The 18,386-nt window shown below is 35.8% G+C and overlaps 2 protein-coding genes across 2 annotated transcripts in view; one reads left to right on the top strand and one right to left on the bottom strand.

Moving 5' to 3' along the window:
- The window catches only part of nbeab (neurobeachin b), a 248,792-nt gene that overhangs the window by 159,041 nt on the left and 71,365 nt on the right, over window positions 1-18,386 (top strand). The window contains exons 39-40 of the mRNA XM_038294440.1: window positions 6,773-6,919; window positions 11,199-11,335. Coding sequence (XP_038150368.1) covers window positions 6,773-6,919; window positions 11,199-11,335 — 284 coding nt within the window. The remainder of the gene's footprint in view (window positions 1-6,772; window positions 6,920-11,198; window positions 11,336-18,386) is intronic.
- Window positions 12,588-14,107, bottom strand: mab21l1 (mab-21-like 1). The gene has a single exon (XM_038294441.1). It carries the CDS (start codon window positions 13,709-13,711, stop codon window positions 12,632-12,634), a length of 1,080 nt encoding a protein of 359 aa, XP_038150369.1. The 5' UTR covers window positions 13,712-14,107; the 3' UTR covers window positions 12,588-12,631.

The raw sequence follows: 18,386 nt of genomic DNA, 5'->3' as shown, positions 1-18,386 counted from the left end.
GCATAGAAATAGAACAGATCTTCCATTATTGTCCCACAGTGATGGTACAATATTTAGGTTCTTTAGCACCAAGTAAGCAAAAAGGAACAACAGAAGGAAAAATATGGTACAGTGGAAATCAAGACAGCTTTAAAAAATGTTCGCAAATTTTTTAAAACACCTGCCCTCTCCACTTAAAAAAAAAATTATTGCTTTTTCTATTTATGAACAAGCATCTAAATATTATGTATTAAATATAAGTGCATATTTCCTTAGTGACACATGATGTAAATCTAGTGTCATTGCACTTTATATTCTGTGATAACTGGCCTTCATTGTTTGCCCTCAGGTAGTTTACCTTTACTCTTCTTCCCATATACCAGTAAAACAGAGCAACTGCTGCCTCTGCCTTATTTCTTCGACTTCTACTGCTTTTTCTCTTCCTTCATTATGTACTGTACAGAGCTTTGTTTTTCCTAGAAGGGCTCCTCCAAATGGAGCAAATCACGACAGGATCAGAGAATGCAAAACTCAATCCAATTGTAATAAAATACTTTAAAGAGAAAGAAAGCATCATCATTAAAGTTCAGATTTTGTTTCTAATGTTTCATTACTTGTATTCCATCCTGTGACTATATATTTTCTCATTTGTAGCTTCTGAACTGTTTGCATGGATTATCATCTGTTGTTTGACGTAAGTGGTCTCTCTTGAAGATGAGGTCTGGTTATATTCATACAAAATAAATAAATAAATAAATAAAAAAAGATAAAGAACATAACACTGCTTAAACAACAAATAACAGAGCCATGAGACAAATCACAATGATTACCAGTCTGCTATTTAAGAGGAACCCCTGTTGGCCCCAGTGTCAGTGCTATTAAAGTAAACATCATGGCTGTAAATTTTGTTAAGCGCAACACATATAGATCAAGGTTTTGTATGTTTTTTTTTGTTGTTGTTGTTTTTTCTTCTTTTTTTCACTTTAAGCCCAAATAAACAAAGATTTTACCAACTTTGAAATTGGATTGTTATTTTTGTAAATTCAACAAGACACTTTTTTTTTTTAATTGTGTTTTTTTAATGGTTATTTAGTATCTAACAGTATTGTTTTTCACAATACTGTTAGATAGGCATGCGCCTTTGAAAATAGCATTGGGAAAACTTGTGTTGTACCGTAATCTTTAGAACTGTTTTTTTTTTTTTTTTTGCATTTTCTGTCCGTGTTTTAAAGGAGGCTTTAATGGGATGGTCGAACTCCACCTTAAACTCTGCCTCATTGTCTATTAGTAGCACTGACAGCTTAGCTTGCACATTCGGTCTCTGGCCTTTGCCTGTAATAACCTGCCGTGTTACACCCAGCCCCAGCCCAGAATCAGACTATATCGTTAGGTGATTGGAATTGGGCAAGCATGAAATGGAAGTCACGTTAATATTGATCCAAATGTTTAACGGGCTGTTTTACCTCCTGGTGTCCTTGCTGTCTAATTTCAGGTGAGCAGCTCCTCTTGAAGTTGATTGCATCAGGCGGAGATCTTTATAGCTTTTTACTTCAGCAGGCATAGCCTCATGATGTGATATTAACCTTTTCCACCATTTTAATTAAAGCATTTTACCGTCGCACCTTACGTCACTGCATTTTCCAACATACATATCCAGGTATTTGAATGTAAGTTCTTACTAAACACAATGGTAAATGAAAGTATGTCTAAATTAGGTTATTGAAGAAATAAATACAAGGAATTATAATATATAAGACAAATTGGTCAATACAATAATTTGATCTGACAGAAGAAGTTTAAAAGGCATTAATAGCAAAAAAAATAAAAAAAATTAATCTCTAAAACAAGGGAAAACAATCTTTCCCATTATCACTGCTAAGTAATATCTTTTTAAGCTCTTTTTTGGCCTATGAAAGGATTTATCATGATCAGTGTATCACACAATAAACATAATAAAAAGCATGAGCAAATGTCTCTAAGATCTTCAAAGTCTTTCTTTTTAACTATGCTGATAGTTAGTTATAGACTAATTTCTTAACTACAGAAGGTTCCATTGGGCACTAAAAAAAGGAAGAATTAGACGACATAATTTTGTATCATGTGATTTCTGAATTTTTTTTCTTTTTAATGACTGTAAGATGGTGTTAGAGAGCATGAGATGACTCAGAGAACATTTTGGAACAGGAAGTACAGGTACATGTTTTATATAAGAACAATAAGTTATAAACTCTTTCCACAATCAGAACTTAACAAAAACAGTAATTTAAAAGCTAAAGTATATAGTCTGGTCAGATAAGATCAAGTCTCACCCTGTAAATTTTATTTCTTACATGGTTAACTTAGCCATTAACTATTTAAAAGACATTTTTTAAATTTTTACTTAAGTGCAGACCCAAACCCATGTCAGCAACCCCATTAGAAATATGCTCTCTGAGAAATGCGGTGACATGTTCAATACTTATTATAACCACTAAAATGTATAAAATGTTCACATTGCTAAAACAAGCAAATAATGTTTAGGTAAAGATGTGAAATGATTACACACTGTCCTCACGGTTTTTATGCAGAGAGACTCAAACTGTTGTGTGACAACGAACTTGACACTTAAAACACCACAATATTATATAAAGATCATTCCTAGAGGAAATGTCTGCACTGTGTAAACCACTCTACATCAAAAGTTGTATTGCTTACTTTTACAGTCTCAAAAAAATTAGGAATGGCTTGTGTCACAGGAAGTATGAAACTATCATTTTCCTTCTAATTCTTTTTCAGTGAGGAATGAATAAAAGTTCAGAGACGGGGGGGGTAGGAATTGCATTGCCTCCGCAATCCCATGACTTGGACATTTTCTCTACATGCGGAATGCCGAGGCAGTGGAGAGAGATTGAAGAAGTTCTAGATCCAAAACAGAGTGTGGAAAAAAAAGGGACTTTTCAAGCCGTTCGACAATGCACACATTATGTTAATTTTGCAAAAATACTCTATTCCTCTTTTGCTTATAGCTTTCCAAATCGGATTTTTTAACCTTATTTATTTAACAGAAGAAATTATTACCAATGTGCAAACCTCCTTGTTTTTTATTCTATTTTTGTAACATTACATAGCATCCGAAACGGTTACAAGAATCTTGAATATTATAAACAACGGCTGAAGTTCTTAAACTGAACCTCTGTGACAGGCTTTTTCAATGCTTTATATTTATTTCTTTACTTTAGTGGGAACGGCTTCTTCTTTAAAAAAAAAAAAAAAGCCAAGTTTTTTCTCCACATGTGCTCATTATCTGCAGATCCTAGTAAGGAATAAGCAGAAAGGTTTCAATTTTTGGATGATCCAGATTTGCAATTTAAACATATTTGGAATATATTTGGTTGGCTGTAAATAATTCATAGTGAATGATAATCATTAAAAGGTGTGGCCTTAAATTTACTGTCACGCTAAGATAATGAATCTCAGATAAAAGATTAGAGCTAACATACTGGTGATGTTCTTTATTTTGTATGTATATTTGTGATGTTTATAGCAGTGACCATATATTTTATGTTGTAAATAGTGGTAAAGTTCAGGGACACTGTTCAAAATGCTTCTAAGGATAAAATCCAAACGATATAAAAAAAACATTTAAATGAAAACCAGTCATACCATATCAAATGTCCCCTTTAATTTTTTCTAGAATTCAAAGATCACTAACCTGTGGATCAGTGGGTGGCAGGATCTTTAAGATTTTGTATTGGTGCTGAAGAGAAAATTTCAACCTTTTTAAATTACTGTTAAAAGAAATGTTCTAAATTCAGTCTCCCTTGATTGATTTGTTTTCAATGGGCCAAAGGAATTTTGCAGGGATGCTGTGTCTGAACTGCAATCAGCTGGGCTGTATACATGAATGCTTATAACAAGAAAACAGGGTTTTAGAATGCCAACGTTTCCTTTTCTCCTCCTAACATCATTTTTCCCGAAGGGTCGTTCACAATTTGCAGCCTTTTTGCAAGTGTACAGATCATAATCTTTGTGGTTCACATTCACAATATCAAGCATCCAGATTGTAACACATGCCTAGAAACCACTTTTTTCTTAACGCACAATCTTTTCTAAAGCAACTCTCAATATTAGCTTGAGTTATTTTTTAAAAGTTATGTGTTTTTTTTTAATGATCAAGATAACATGGAACTACTATTACTTTGCTGACTCAGATTGGGACCTTTTGCAGCATGCAGGGGATAACGCAGGGATACATATTCTGAAAGTTAGCCGGTGGCAATAGCCCAGGGCTCTGTGGGGGGAGGGGAGAGAGAAGCAGGGCAAGTTAAGGATCAAAAACACGGCATGGTAGGAGAGTATAGAATTTTGAGTGAGGAGAAAAAAGTATCTACAGTATAAACAGTGCAGGCAGCCACTCTCCCCTCTTCCTGGTGTCTTGTTGTGCAGGAGTGAGAGGTATGTGATCTGCTACAATAAAATAAAGAAGTTAATAAGATCCTAAACTTCTTGCAAATTAACTTTAGGAGGTTCCTAACCATGCGTTTTTCTTCCAGGCTGTGCTTTCTATGGTGTTTGGTCTTAAACCAGTCCATAGCACTAGCTTCCCAACAATGTCTGGTTACTTCATATTAATGGTTCGAAGATAACACTAAAATTAAACTAAACAAATACAGACAAAGACATTTTGTCAGAGCAGATATGTTCCTTTTAGAGAAGCAGGTTTCTTTTTTAAGGAACTGTAAGGACCATTGATTGTTGCCGAACCCCAGCTATGACTGCCTTCTTTGGCGACAGCCGACAGATCTTCATCAGCCTTCAAAGTGGGTATGGAGCTCTGTAGTGCACTTTATGGAATGTAATTAGTGCACTTTGAAGCAGTTTCAGCTCAGTGATTGAGCTACGACACCCATGAGGTTCGCTGATAGGTGGCTTTTCTTGACACTTACTCAAGAGCAAACAAGAAATAAAATTGCCATCACACTTTTCTGTATTTTTTTATATATCGCTTAGCACTAATTCATCTGGAATTATAGTACTGTATAGGAACATTTTCACGCTCTTCATAATTAAAACACATTTGTTCCCAAACAATTTTACTTTCTTAAAATGTTTATCACAAAACCCTTCTGTTCATCCCGTGACTCTTCATCTCAACAGATTTTGTAATTTCAAACAGTTTATTATCAACTTTAATTTGGAGCAATATCAGGTTTCCACTTAGGACGGAAGTCCATAATGGAGGGCAATGTTAACTCTCACATGCACATTCCTTAGTAATGTTGATTTGTATGTTGAAATCACCATAGTTTATTTAGTCTTCTATGCTCCTTCCAGAACTGCCAGTCAGGACCTAAACCCGTCTGCTGAATTTTCTTTCATTTACTTGCGATGTAATGATGGTTTACAGAAATACAGTTTTAGGTTTCACTCCTCCTGCTTTGATTTCTGACCACTGGCTGGTTTTCCCCTCTAACATTGCACAGAATTCATTTCCGAAATGCTCCAACCTCTTTACCCTCATCTGATGAAAGCACAGCAGATATGAGACAGAGCAGGAAGTAAGATTTTTTCCCCCTCAGTAGCAGTGTTGACAACAGTCAAATGTGACCTCTTCAAGACAAGGTACATGTTCCTTAGGGGAGAGAGAGACGAATTAAGAACTGTGGTGAAAGGAAACGCGTCAGACATGTGTCAGCCACCTACCTTACCTTGATGTGTTCTTCCCTTAGCACCCAAACTCCACTGGTTATTTCCAACATTGAACTTCAGTGGAAAAAAAATCCCAAGTGTTTTGAACAGCTGTACGACAGGCACATATTTAAGCCAGGCTTATCTAAGATGATAAATGCTTTGTGAGGCTTTTGTTTTTCCATGTGTAAGAACACATCCTTTTCTATTTTCATTTTATCGCCATATGATGAAATCCACTATAAGCAGGCTCCTAATTGAGCTGTCTGTTCTGTCCCTCTCTGAAATCAAGTCTCTAAAAGCAGGGGATATCATCTCTAATCTACAGTGAGCTTGATATGTATCCTCCGACTCAGCTTTTGGTCTTTTAAGATAAAGATTGTGTTTCATTGATGACCTAAAAATAAAAGCCGGTACATTTCTGATGTTTTAACCTCTCCAAATATATTCAGAGCAAAATCCGATAAGAGGCTTGGCTCTTCTTTCATATGCAGATTAATTAGTGCGTAAATTTCATACTGTAAAATTAAAAGTCTACAAAAACCTTGTATTTCATGATATTATTATCAACATTGGTGGCATAATATCCAGATTATAGTGTTCTAAAATGCAGATTGTGCTAGCAATGGAAATATTAGAAACTCCAACATTGACATCTACTCTAGACATGAAAAAATAGTGTTTATTTATTTTTACATTTAATTTGCAGCAACATAAAATGGTAAACTCAATAGATTGTGGGGCTCTGTATCGCCATCACGTTTAAAAAGCAGGTCAGTTTCAAGAAGCAAATAACTTTATTTTGGAATATTTTATGTTTTTCATATCTATCAGCTTTTATATTAACGGGTAAAAGCAGCTAAAATATTATTTTTGTATTTTTCCAAAATAAAAATACAATTGTACTCTACAATTTTAATACTGGGAAAATATGTTCTATCTTTCTTTAAATAAACAATAAAAAGCTACAGGTTGTTCTACATTTATCATCATATGAACCATATAGGTCTCCTTTCTTATCTTGTGTGGTTGTGCCACAGTATATAACTTTTGATACTAAAGATAGAAAGTTTTCCCTTTGTGATTCCAACATTAGGAGCCATTCTTTTATTTTTTTTTCTTACAGACTTAAAAGAAGAAAAAGTGGTGAAGTCTAAGGTAGTTTTCCGGAGCCCAACTTTGGCCAGTCAGAACCAGGAGACAGAACTGGTCCTCGATGGAGAAGATGACAATGTCAGCCTGCTCCAGGAGAAGGAGGTGGACAACGTTGGTGGTACAACAACCTTTCAGATACACACCCTTTCAATAATACACCTCTGTTTTAATCAGTCTTTACATCCATGGATTGCATGGTTGACATCATTTTTAAACATTGGCTGATAATTTTCAAAGTCATTGACAGTTTTAATAAAACCATTTTTTAGATATATATCTACAGGTGCATCTCAATAAATCAGAATATTATTGAAAACTGTGCATATCAGCAACTCATCTAAGTGGAAAACAGGAACACACAGTATTATCTTTGCTAGCCTTTTGTTTAAAAACAATGATTCCAACCATAAAAATAACATTAGACAGTTAATTTCTATGTGGATTAAATTATTACATCAAACCAATAAATAAGGATTTAAATACAGAAATGTGGACTTAATTTAAAAAAATAATTAATTTCTGCTTAATCATAATTTTTTTAAGGTTTTTCATTTGAAATTGAGTCTCATTGGAATATAAAAATAGCGATTATTGTTATTTAAGTGAGACAGAACTTTTTTCAGGTTTGCTTTTATATTTATTGTCAAAAATTATTATTGAAATAGCTGTGGAATATGTATGTAACCCTCTTAATTCAGGAATTAAGTGCTTCTTTTAAACTAATTTGCGAAATATCCTGAGTTAGCAAGATTTTCTTTGTTACATCAGGCAGTAATTTGTGCAATTATCTGCTTGCTTCTTGTTACCTTAAAGATTAACTGAAGCAAAAGTTAGATTTATTTTTTAAATGAATGTGAAATTAGTTAAATTGTGTAGATTTTACATTATTCATTTTAATTAAATAAAATGTGTTGTCAAGAGAGTTTGCTAAAGTAGCCCTAGATAACAGAGGCTTGTCCACCTATACCACGGTTCAGTGGATTCAGAGACATGTGTGACTTTATGTCAAGAAGTTCACAATATTTATGCTATATCCATATAGCATTTCTACCACAGACCACAAAAGAATAAACAATATCCTTTACTCCATTCAGCTATGTTTATTTCCTTACTCACCTATAATTGTGTTTTTGGAAAATATTTAGAAGAACTCAACTTTTTCCACTCAAGAAAATCTAAGTTCTAGTATATTGTCATTTTTAGTGTCAAGTGCCGTTTGCAACAGAAATGTATCTAATTGGAAGGAGAGTGAAAGTGGCTCTTCCTTTTGTACAGGTTGCTGACCCTTGACCTTAACGTAAACAAGACAAAGCATGTTCTGTTTTCCCATGATTAAGATAAATAGTTCCTAAAGGTTTTTTAATTTTCATTCCCTCTTCTAATTTATAGTCAATTCCTCTTCTGCTGCCAGCACTCGATGTTTTAGTTTTCATCTATTTTAGTTGCAGTAGATCTTCGGCCCAATACTGTAGATATACATGTTTTACAGATGCAAAATTAATAACAAATGTTAATATACTTATGTGCACTCAAGTTTTACATTGAATGAAAAATATTATTTATTAGGAAGGAAGAAGACTTTGATCATTGGAAATGTCTGTTTGGAAGCAATGTAGCGCTGATATTTTAGCGTGTGAAGCTTAAACTGAAGCAGGGCGCTTCTGAGCAGTGAAATCCCTTTAGATCACACAGATGAGACTAACCCCTCCTTTCTGACCCAGGGCCAGCAGGCAGCCAAACGCTCCATGTCTGTCAGATGAACCCCTCATTGGCCAATCTAAAGCACATAGCAGAGACTACTACACAAAGAGGAGGTTTCTCCTGGGAAAAACTACATATGGGTCTGTGAAAGAAGAACTGCTGAGTTTAATGTCTGTAATACGTTAATGACGTGTACGAAAACAAACGGGAAATAAGAGCTAAGATTTTTTTTAATATATATATATATATATATATATATATATATATATATATATATATATATATATATATATATATATATATATATATATATATATATATATATATATATATATATTTAGTGCATATTGAGGTTTTGCTCTTATCACCAGCGGGGCTTCGGTATGCTTTGATAGTCAGATTATACTTTTCAGATGAATGATCTGCGTTTGTGCTGCAAATAATCCCAGGCATAAACAGGCTTAATGAGAGATCTGGGACTAGATCTTTGTCAACAACAGTCCTCCTACTGCCAGGCGCTGGGTCAGTGCCTGCTGCTGCTGCCAAAGGGGCGTCGCTTGCACTCATGAGCTCAAAGCAGTTGTGGTTACTCAACCTATGATTAGCTTTTCTCCCCCACAAATACGGAAAAATGCTGTCTGTGCTTAAAGATGCATTTAATGAAATTATTTTAAATCCACGCATTTATCTGGAACTAAATAAAACAGAACTGTTTGTGTTAAAAGAAAGAGTACCGGTTGGAGCATTTCTCATGTCAAGAGAGGCTCTTCAGATTTGACTGTTCTGCCAGCATACCGGAAGCTTGTTAGCACACCACAAAGTGTGGCTTAGCCAACTCAACCGTTTTTGTTTTGTTTGTTTTTTTGTTTTTATTTAGCCTTTTATGTATGTGGTTTCGGACCTTATTTAAAATTAAGATCGCTCAAGTGCGAACATGTTTATAAGAGAGTAAGGTTAACCAGAATGCATTAACTCCTTATATGTAAAAGACAACTACGCGGATAATTTTGCTTATTTTCTGATCGTGTTACTGCAAACCTTAAAATACAGAAATGATAAGAGTACTTATTGTGGCTTATCAACCCAACTTACTTACATATACATAGTAATAAAAAATTGCATTGCCTTCCATAGATTGTAAGAATATACTCCTTTCTGTAAGCAATTCTCTTAAATAAACTGCTCAGTAGAATTAATTTTATTATATATTTTTTTAGGCCTATTTGGATTTTCCTTTGAAACTAGAACCCTCCTAATGCGAGCTTTACCCTATACAGATCTGTCATAAGGTGTAACTTACCCCTAATTTTATTATTCTTATGTAAACATTTTATGTTACAGCCTAATTATGGACAGATCCCCGAGGGGATTACTGCATAATCCTCTTGTGCTGATGAGCAATAGATACTTAATGCTTCAGGCTGCAGTGTGTTTCACTTGATGTAGCTCTTTTGGGACAGATAACAGTGCTTTACCAAGGAGTAATATTTCTTATTTTCATTGTACTTTGGGGACTTTGATGACAGTAAATACCTCAACTTTTATTGTTGTTAATTCAACCAAACAAAAGAAGAAAATAAAAATTAAATCAAGGAATTAAATAGAGAAAAGGTACATTTAAGTACTTTAAGGTTGATAATTGTGCTTAATCTTATGTAAATAATGCCTCTAATGCAGTTAAGAGGTTGTTGGTTAATATGAGTGTTATTTGCATGAGCAGATAGGGTCACTGTTAATAGAGCTGAGAAGGAAAAACTGGGGTGGATAGTTTAACTGCAGCCTGGAAGAGCGATGAAGGGACGCTCTGGGAGCTCCAACCGATATCCACTTGTATTCCTGTAACACTATCGCCTATAATTGGCCGAGGAACGCAGATTAAGATTGACGAGACATTAAAGTGGCTCTTTAGAGTTTAAAGAATCGATAAATATCCTGATTTTTCGAGGGCTTTCGCTCTAGACTAGACAAATCACTGTAACGGTGCTCTGCAGAGACACTGATCTGACAGCATGGAGGAGGCTGAAAAGCAAGAGGGAGGACTGAAATAATAAAAAAGCCATCATTATCAGTCCACCGTAGACGGAATCCGCCCTAACAGGCAATCAGTGTTTGGTTTTATTTTTTATTTGCGTATTTTGTTTCTCACTAAATTACTTAAATTAATCCTGAGAATTAACATCTTAATTCTTTTTTAAATTAATTTTAGACCATCGCTGCAAAAAAAAAAAAAGAAAAAAAAAAAAAAAGGCGGTGAAGAAAGATTGAGAACTACCTCTATAATCAAAGTTATAATAATCTGTTTTTAAGGATTCTTTTAAAATTAACAGAACTTAAACGTTGACGCAATATTCATGTTTTTTGAGTGAAGTAGGGCTAATTCGCGCGGCTGTCGCGCCGTATTTAGCGCGAATCGCTGAAATAGTTAATTAAAAACAAAGGATAAAAAAATCCTATCCGATCCTATCTCTATATTTTTATTTATTTTATCGACCTAACTTTTAGTAATTGACTTTATTTAGGAAAATTACCACAAAATGTTATGCCTGTTAGACCTATCTACTTTATAAATGGCAGTCTCCATGGTGACTAGGAGGGCTGAATCCCTTACAGTATTCTTATGGCATTAGATTTACTTTATAATTTGAAATTAAATATTCCAGTAACACAACCCTTCTATAATCTCCCCCCCTCCCCAGGCCCAGTGGTCCTGAGCAGCGCGGCCCAGCTTGTGGCCCCTGTTTTGGTCGCGCGCGGGACTCTGTCCATCACCACCTCCGAGATCTACTTTGAGGTGGACGAGGATGACCCTGCCTTCAAAAGGGTCGACCCAAAGGTATGTAACCTAGACTGGACAAGCATAAGTCTTTCTCAATTATTTTTTAGTGCATTTTTTCTTATTTGCTGTTGAAAAATCTGAACGTATTCAATGTTATTATTTTATTTCTCTAGATTACCTTTCACCTCTATTTGTGAGCCTTTTCACATTGCATTTGAACTTGAATAGAATAGAATAGAATAGAATAACGGAATGTGCTGCAGGTTTGCATTTTAAAAATAATCTAAACGGATTTGCAAATTCTACTGTTTTATAAATACTCTTGTATTTTCACATATTTTTACATTAATTATATAAATATATATATATAAAAAACGTAGGCCTATACCATTGCATTACGCTTGCTTCAGGCCCTTTACACTGCCGTTCGACTTGCATTTTAAAAAAGTGGGGGACACAAGTATATAAAACAGCTCGTTTTATTAACTCTTTAAATTAGATCAAAGACAGAAATAATTATAATAAAAAGAAACAAATCACAGACGTATAATCCAGTGTATTTCAAGTGCATTTTTTTCGAATTAAACTGTAATATATATACTATATATACTATATATAGGCTATCATTTTCTTTCTCTTTTTTTCTTTTTTAAATCACGTTGGCCTATAGTAACGATGGAGGGAAAAAACAACTCGAGTTCTTTAAAATAATCATTCAAGTAGACTGATGGAATGTTTTAGATGTAACAAATGTTTTACGCTTACCATCAAAAAATGTAAACTCTTTAAAAAATAGAAAATGTCCATTTAGACAGGTGAGTCAGACTACCACTGACGCAAGAATAAATTAAAAAAAGAAAAAAGTAGCAGATGCAGATAAAAAGTTCAGATTTAAACAGGTGGATCCTATTGTCACAGAACAACATTCACAATTTCAGACCACTTGATTCACAATCTATAAATGTATTTACAGTATAAGAAAATGTACAGATGGGATTTTTTTTAATGATTTGTTTCTAAAGGGTTGAAGAAAATGTTGGATTTTGTCAGCCCTGTATAGTGTGAAGAAAATGAGTAAAAACTGCAGCCTTCAAGATTTGTGACAAAAATTGGAACTTGCTTCTGAAAAGTCAGTTATCACCTCCAAAGATGAATATGAATAATTACAAATGATACTGTTAGAAAAAAGGAGCATATTGAAGCGGCTAGGCCAAAACATTTTAACAACAGAGAAAGTCACATTTCACAACAACGGTTTGGCAAATTTTATGAGCTCATTAGACCTTTTAACACATTTTTAAAAATGAAGTGTATCAACCTTTTTTTTCTCTTTTTTTTTTTTTTTGTGTTACCTCAGAGTTTCTCCAAGCTTTTGGGGTTGGTCAGTATTTCCCTTGCCAGTCGCCAAGTCTGTTTGGCAGCGTTCTCTAACGCAGAGTGCGGTTTTCCTTGAAACAGGTCTAAATTAGGCAGAAAATAATGCGGGCACCTCCTGCACTGCAAACACGAAATAAGCTGCAATAGTATCCCGTTCAGGCGGTCACCCAGACAGTTTTCATCCCAGTCCGACTCCCGGGGATGTTTCTCACACTCGTAGGAAACCAAAGTTTTCATGTGGTAGTTGTTCAGAGGCTGTCCAGGCAGCTCCAGGTGACGGTCCCGCAACGCTTTGAGAACCGACAGGCATTTCTTCCTACAGCCGCCCAGGAGAAGCCGGTTCTCGGCCTCGGCGAACTGCAACACCCAAGCATCGCTCTCTGCAGAGCTCTGCTTCCCGTTCAGGGAGTAGCACTCTTTGGATAGCAGATTGAAACCCTCCGCCTTGACTTCTGCAACTCGGTTGGGTCCCGGCCACGGTATGTGCGGGAGAGGCCAGTGCGCAGCGCTTCGCGGCCAGATGCCAGTGCATTTGAACGCAGGCGTGATTTGCACCACATATCTGTCTCTAATGCGCAGCTTTACCTCGCTGGTGTCAGCGACCATCTTCACCACATCTCTGTAGCTGCATTTATCCACAGCTTGGGCCACCAGCGTCTGGAATCTGGAGCGGATTTTACGCGCGGAGAGGTAGCCGGAAGCTGTGATGAACTCAACCCACAGAGACATGCTTCTCTTGCGGCCGTCGCTGAGCTTGAGGACGGCGCAGCCCGGCAGAGAGCCGTCATCCACGAAGTTGAATACTCCCATCTGATTCAGATAGAGGACGACCTCAAACTCGGTGGGAGAGATAACCTCCAGTCCCTCAAAGCGGTTATCCATCTCGCTGAGGGAGCTGATGAAGCGCGGCTCCTGCACCTCCACCTCCTTCAGTACATCCGACACCACCTTGCACACCTCCCGGATGGTCTTGGAGATGGCCGCCTTCCGAGACTGACATTTCTCGTTGTAGTATTTGTTGAGGTGATACACCAACTTTGCCTGGGCGGCTATCATGTTAGGGCAGAGATCCGGGTTATACACCGGAGTCTCGCAGTAAGCCGAGGGATCCAACGCGGCTGTTTGTACGGGAGCCAATTTTAGAGAAGAAGGAGAGCAATCTAAATAGAAAAAAAGGGTCAGTTTATTATATGTGCTCAGAGCACATATGCATTAATTATTACAGTCACAGCAGCCGTGCTGTAAACTGCATTGAAGTGCTCAAAATAAGTTCTCAAAATGATCCGAATGACGTGATTTAAAGTCCAATAGCTGAAAAATCTCGTTTTTTTTTTCTTTTTTCTCTCTGATTGCTGTGCCAGTTAGGAGTCCGCGTAATTGCGCAGAGTGCAATGTGCCCTCTCGACGCAGATGGCTGGCGTTGCTGTGTTTTACAACAGGCAGGGAGACACACACACTCATTATTTTAAGGGAGGAGTTGAGACCAGGATGTCCAATGGAGTTCCAGTGCGTCACCGCAGCTTATGGGAAACAAATTCATCCCCGGCTCTGATCCTATATACAAGTAAAAAGAAAAAAAAGAAGAAGGAAACACTTGGTGATTTTAAAGCGATGAGCGGTAGTGCAACGTTTGGATTTATCTGCTGCGTCTTTTTTTCTAAAATTTTGGATTTTTAGGTTTTATTTTATTTAGCCAGTCAGCTGTTTCAGAAACAAAACAACAAAAGAGACAGTGGGTGTGTTTGGGTTGTTTGGGGAGTTTTATTTTTTTTATCCGATAGAAAGAAAAACAGTTTAGTTAGAAAAAAAAATCCTAATTTAAATCAGTGTTGGAAGTGAAATTTTTTAAGCGGAGAAAAGCGACTTAATAGAGAATAGAAAACGTATTTTGGAGTAGCCTATGTGGGTAAAGCATAATATAAAAATTCTGATTTTTATTCTTATTAAAGAATAAACAATTAAACCAATTTTTTTGTAATTTATATTTATCTATTTATCCATAGTTTAATTAATTATCAAACGAATTGGCAATCCTTATATTTTATCATGCATTTTCCTGAGGTATTAATCTGTGTTAAAAGGATACTTGTACAGCTTATATTTAGCGATTTTTTGGAAATATAAAACAAAAATAAATTACATTTTGTATTTAGAAATAGGCTCCTTTTTTCCTTTTTTGGGTTACAATAAGAAGCATTCTCACTTCTCTGTCTGTATTAAAAAGTTAGGTTTAATGAATAAAAAAGAAAATGTGGGTTTATAATTGAAATATGTTCTTATTTTTTTTGGTCTGCTTTTGGTTACATTAAAAAATATATATTATGGAAAAATGGGCATGGAAACTTTTGAAACAAAAAAATATAAAGTACAGTGAAGCAAAAGTAGGTGTAATAACAGTTAACATCAAATGATATCAATAGATCATATGATAGAATAAAAAGGCATTGATTTACCATGAAGTCGGGTATCTGCACTTACACTAAATTGTAAAGATGCCCTCTCTGTCTCTCATCAGTGCACTGTCACAGCATCTCAATGTAGTCTTCACTCTTTGAAGAAGACTTCAAAAAGATGATGCTGCTGCATAGATCAGATAACAAACACAAAGGCATTTACACCCATCTCTGCCCTCGCTAGAGCTGCATACAAACAGACATTATGAGGGCAATCCTCCGCTGCTCAGCCTCTGCTCGGATGCAGCTGAGGAGAGGCGTGGTGTGTGAGGAAGGACCTTGATAGATAGGTGACTACTATTATCATCACTGCCTGTCATGAGCACACTGCTAGTAGCTGTTTGGCAAATGCAGAGGTAATTTTACACTGTTACCGGGTAGAATTTACAGATTTCAGGTATGAAATCTAATTGTGTGATATGCCAGAGGTCAGAGTTTATTTAGTAATAATGCATTTTTATTTCTTCAACTGTATCACATTTAGGACAAATTGAATTTTACAGTCATACATTTAGACTCTTACTGACATATATGGGCAGCAGTTATTCAGGACTCAAAGGGAAGGTTTCCATGCACTTTTAGGTAGCTAAAATCCCATTCCCTCTCTGGCTTTAATAGTTTTCCCCCCTGTTTGTAGCTCAGCAGGTACTTGGCATTTATTGAAACCAGACTGGACTCACTTCCAAGAGTCTCATGCCGCAAGTCAGATACCTCAGAGTCAGGTTGCACTTTCTGAATCTGTTCCCCAGCTTTTGACCATCCCTATTTGTGATAGAAGTATGTGTGTTTCTGTGCGATGATGGGGTGTGTGTTTTGGGGGGGTTCATTGAGATTATCGCCTCTTAATCTAAACCATGTGGCTGCACAGTTCCCAGTGCAACTCAACCTGCTCCACAGTCCCATGACTCCAGTTGTCAGGTCTGGCCCCAGACATTCATGTCTTCTTACTCACACCATTACAGCGCTGCAGTCTTGGTTGCTCTGTGTAGTGTCCTGCCAGGCTTTTTGGGGCTCTCCAGTCTGATAAATGGGATTGAGATTCTGAACATTCAAAATACATGCACAATTGTGTGAATCAGTACAATGAATTCCGTTCCCTCTAGTTTTGCATGGCCATGTGACACTGTTTTGAAGGCCTCTTAGTTTCTGGAGCAGTCCTCCAGAAACAAACACTTATTCATTTTTTTCCCCTTTATACTTGTTTTTCCTTTTTTTTCTCTTTTATGTCTTTGTATAATTATCTTTTTTCATTTATTCATTTTCATCCTTTTTAATTATTTGTGTTGCCTTTATGCTACTGCAATGTTCTCTGCCTTTTATTCTCATGTGCTGGGCTTTGAATTGCCATGGAAATGAGTTATTAAAATGAATTTGACCCTTTTTTGACACTATTAAAATGGATATGCAAAACTTTAGTTTGTCTTACGGCTTAAAAACATGGTAAAAATGGTCGCCTGGACTTTTACATTACATTTTCTAATTATGAATTTATGAACAATAGTAATAAACAACACTTACAATAATACAGAATAAGTGGGAAGGGTAAATGTTATATTTATTGACCAAATTGACCCTCTACCTATTGGGATTTAACCATAGCAATAAGACTAAAACTGTTTCAACAGGAATGCATTTGAGATGCCTTCAGAAACTTCAGTTTCCTCCTTGACAGCATTAACTAATACTTCTTTTCTAATGCTTCACTGAAAGAGATTTTTCCTAATTCTTTCTCTGGATCAAGTCCTCTGCTAAGAGATCTTAAGAATATCAATTATGGATAACCTTTCATACTCTTAATAATCCTCTTACAGACGAACAAAACATGTCCGTCTTAGGCTTTTCCATTACATTTCTGTGGTTTACTCAATCCACTTAGAAAACCCATTTACCAACTTACCACCAATTGAATGTTTAAATCAGTTCAAAACGGATTTAGAAAAAATAAAATCATTCTGTATAATTCAAATTTAAAGAGCAAATGATTTAGAAATTTGACCCCACTGACACTCAAATTGTTAAAACTATATCCTGTTGGGATTATTTCTTATGGCACAATATTCTATTATATAATTTATTATATTGTCATTGCTTGCTTTATTAACAAAGCATTATTATTCCATGCAATATGATATCTCTGTAGGAGGCCAGTTAATTATCAACTCTGGAGCCTCTATGGGATCCTCTTTAGATTGTGTCCTTTCATTAATTTCCTTCTCTGCTGCCTAAATTTGAAAACTCTGAGGTTTATCTAAAACTGTAAGCTATTTAACTCCATAAGCTCCCTTCTAAAACTTGTTTTTCCTCCACAGAAATATTGTGTAGGTTTTGTTTTGTTGATTAAAATTTTAACAAAAAATAGTTGGACTAAATTAATTTAAAACTTAATTGATTGTCTAATTTTCATTTGGCTCTTCACCCCTCCCCTTTGCAATATGGTACGCTTGTCAGCTTGGTGATAGATTACATCCATGTATTTGCATGAATTTAGCATGATTACGGTTTAGTATTGTTTGTCAAAAATAATAATCCAGCAAATATCTGAATGCACCACAACATAAAAAGGGTTAACTTGCCATTTAAAGTACCTTCTTAAACACAGATATATCTGTAAAAAAAATATCAAGGTGCAGGTTTCTGCCCTCTTTAATAGCTTTCTTCTTTTCTATTAGCATAGCATTTAGCATTGTCTTCCTTTTGTTCTACCTAATGCTTTGAAATGCTTTGTGTTTTGCTTCTTTAAACTAAAGTTATTTTCAAAATTTTCACCATGTTGATGCCTAAACCAGCCTTTAAGCTATTGCAGAGTGATTCATCTTAATATTCTCAAAGTGTCTATGATGCAAAAGTGGGCACTCTAATCATCTGCCCACTGACCCCTTGATGCTCATATAAGACCTCTCCAAAAGCTCTTGTTCCTGATAAATAATTTCAAGTTATATGTTGATAAACACAACTCTCTCCTACATGGGATTTGATCCGGAAATAGGATTTTAGGAAATAGGATTTTGTTAATTTGTGCCTGCTCAGGAATAAAATGTTGTTGGAAAAAAAAACCTGCACCAAAAGTAGGTGATGTTGCCTAAATAAGGGATGAAGGGTTCATAATTGCCAGTCTTGGAGATCTGAGGTCCGGGGTGCCAACTGTCAGAGCAGGGCTAATGATGACAAATGTCTCTCTATGTAGATTGCTGCAGCAGAGTGAGAGTGCAGCTGAGACTGAAGAAGAAAAGAAAATGCAAGGCGCTTAACAAGCAAAAGCTTGTGTGCACATTTTTATT

Source organism: Cyprinodon tularosa, unplaced genomic scaffold, assembly GCF_016077235.1.
Source record: "Cyprinodon tularosa strain WSP-4 unplaced genomic scaffold, ASM1607723v1 ctg34, whole genome shotgun sequence".
Classification (NCBI taxonomy): domain Eukaryota; kingdom Metazoa; phylum Chordata; class Actinopteri; order Cyprinodontiformes; family Cyprinodontidae; genus Cyprinodon; species Cyprinodon tularosa.
The sequence above is the reverse complement of the archived record's forward strand: the minus strand, read 5'-3'. Positions and strand labels throughout refer to the sequence as shown.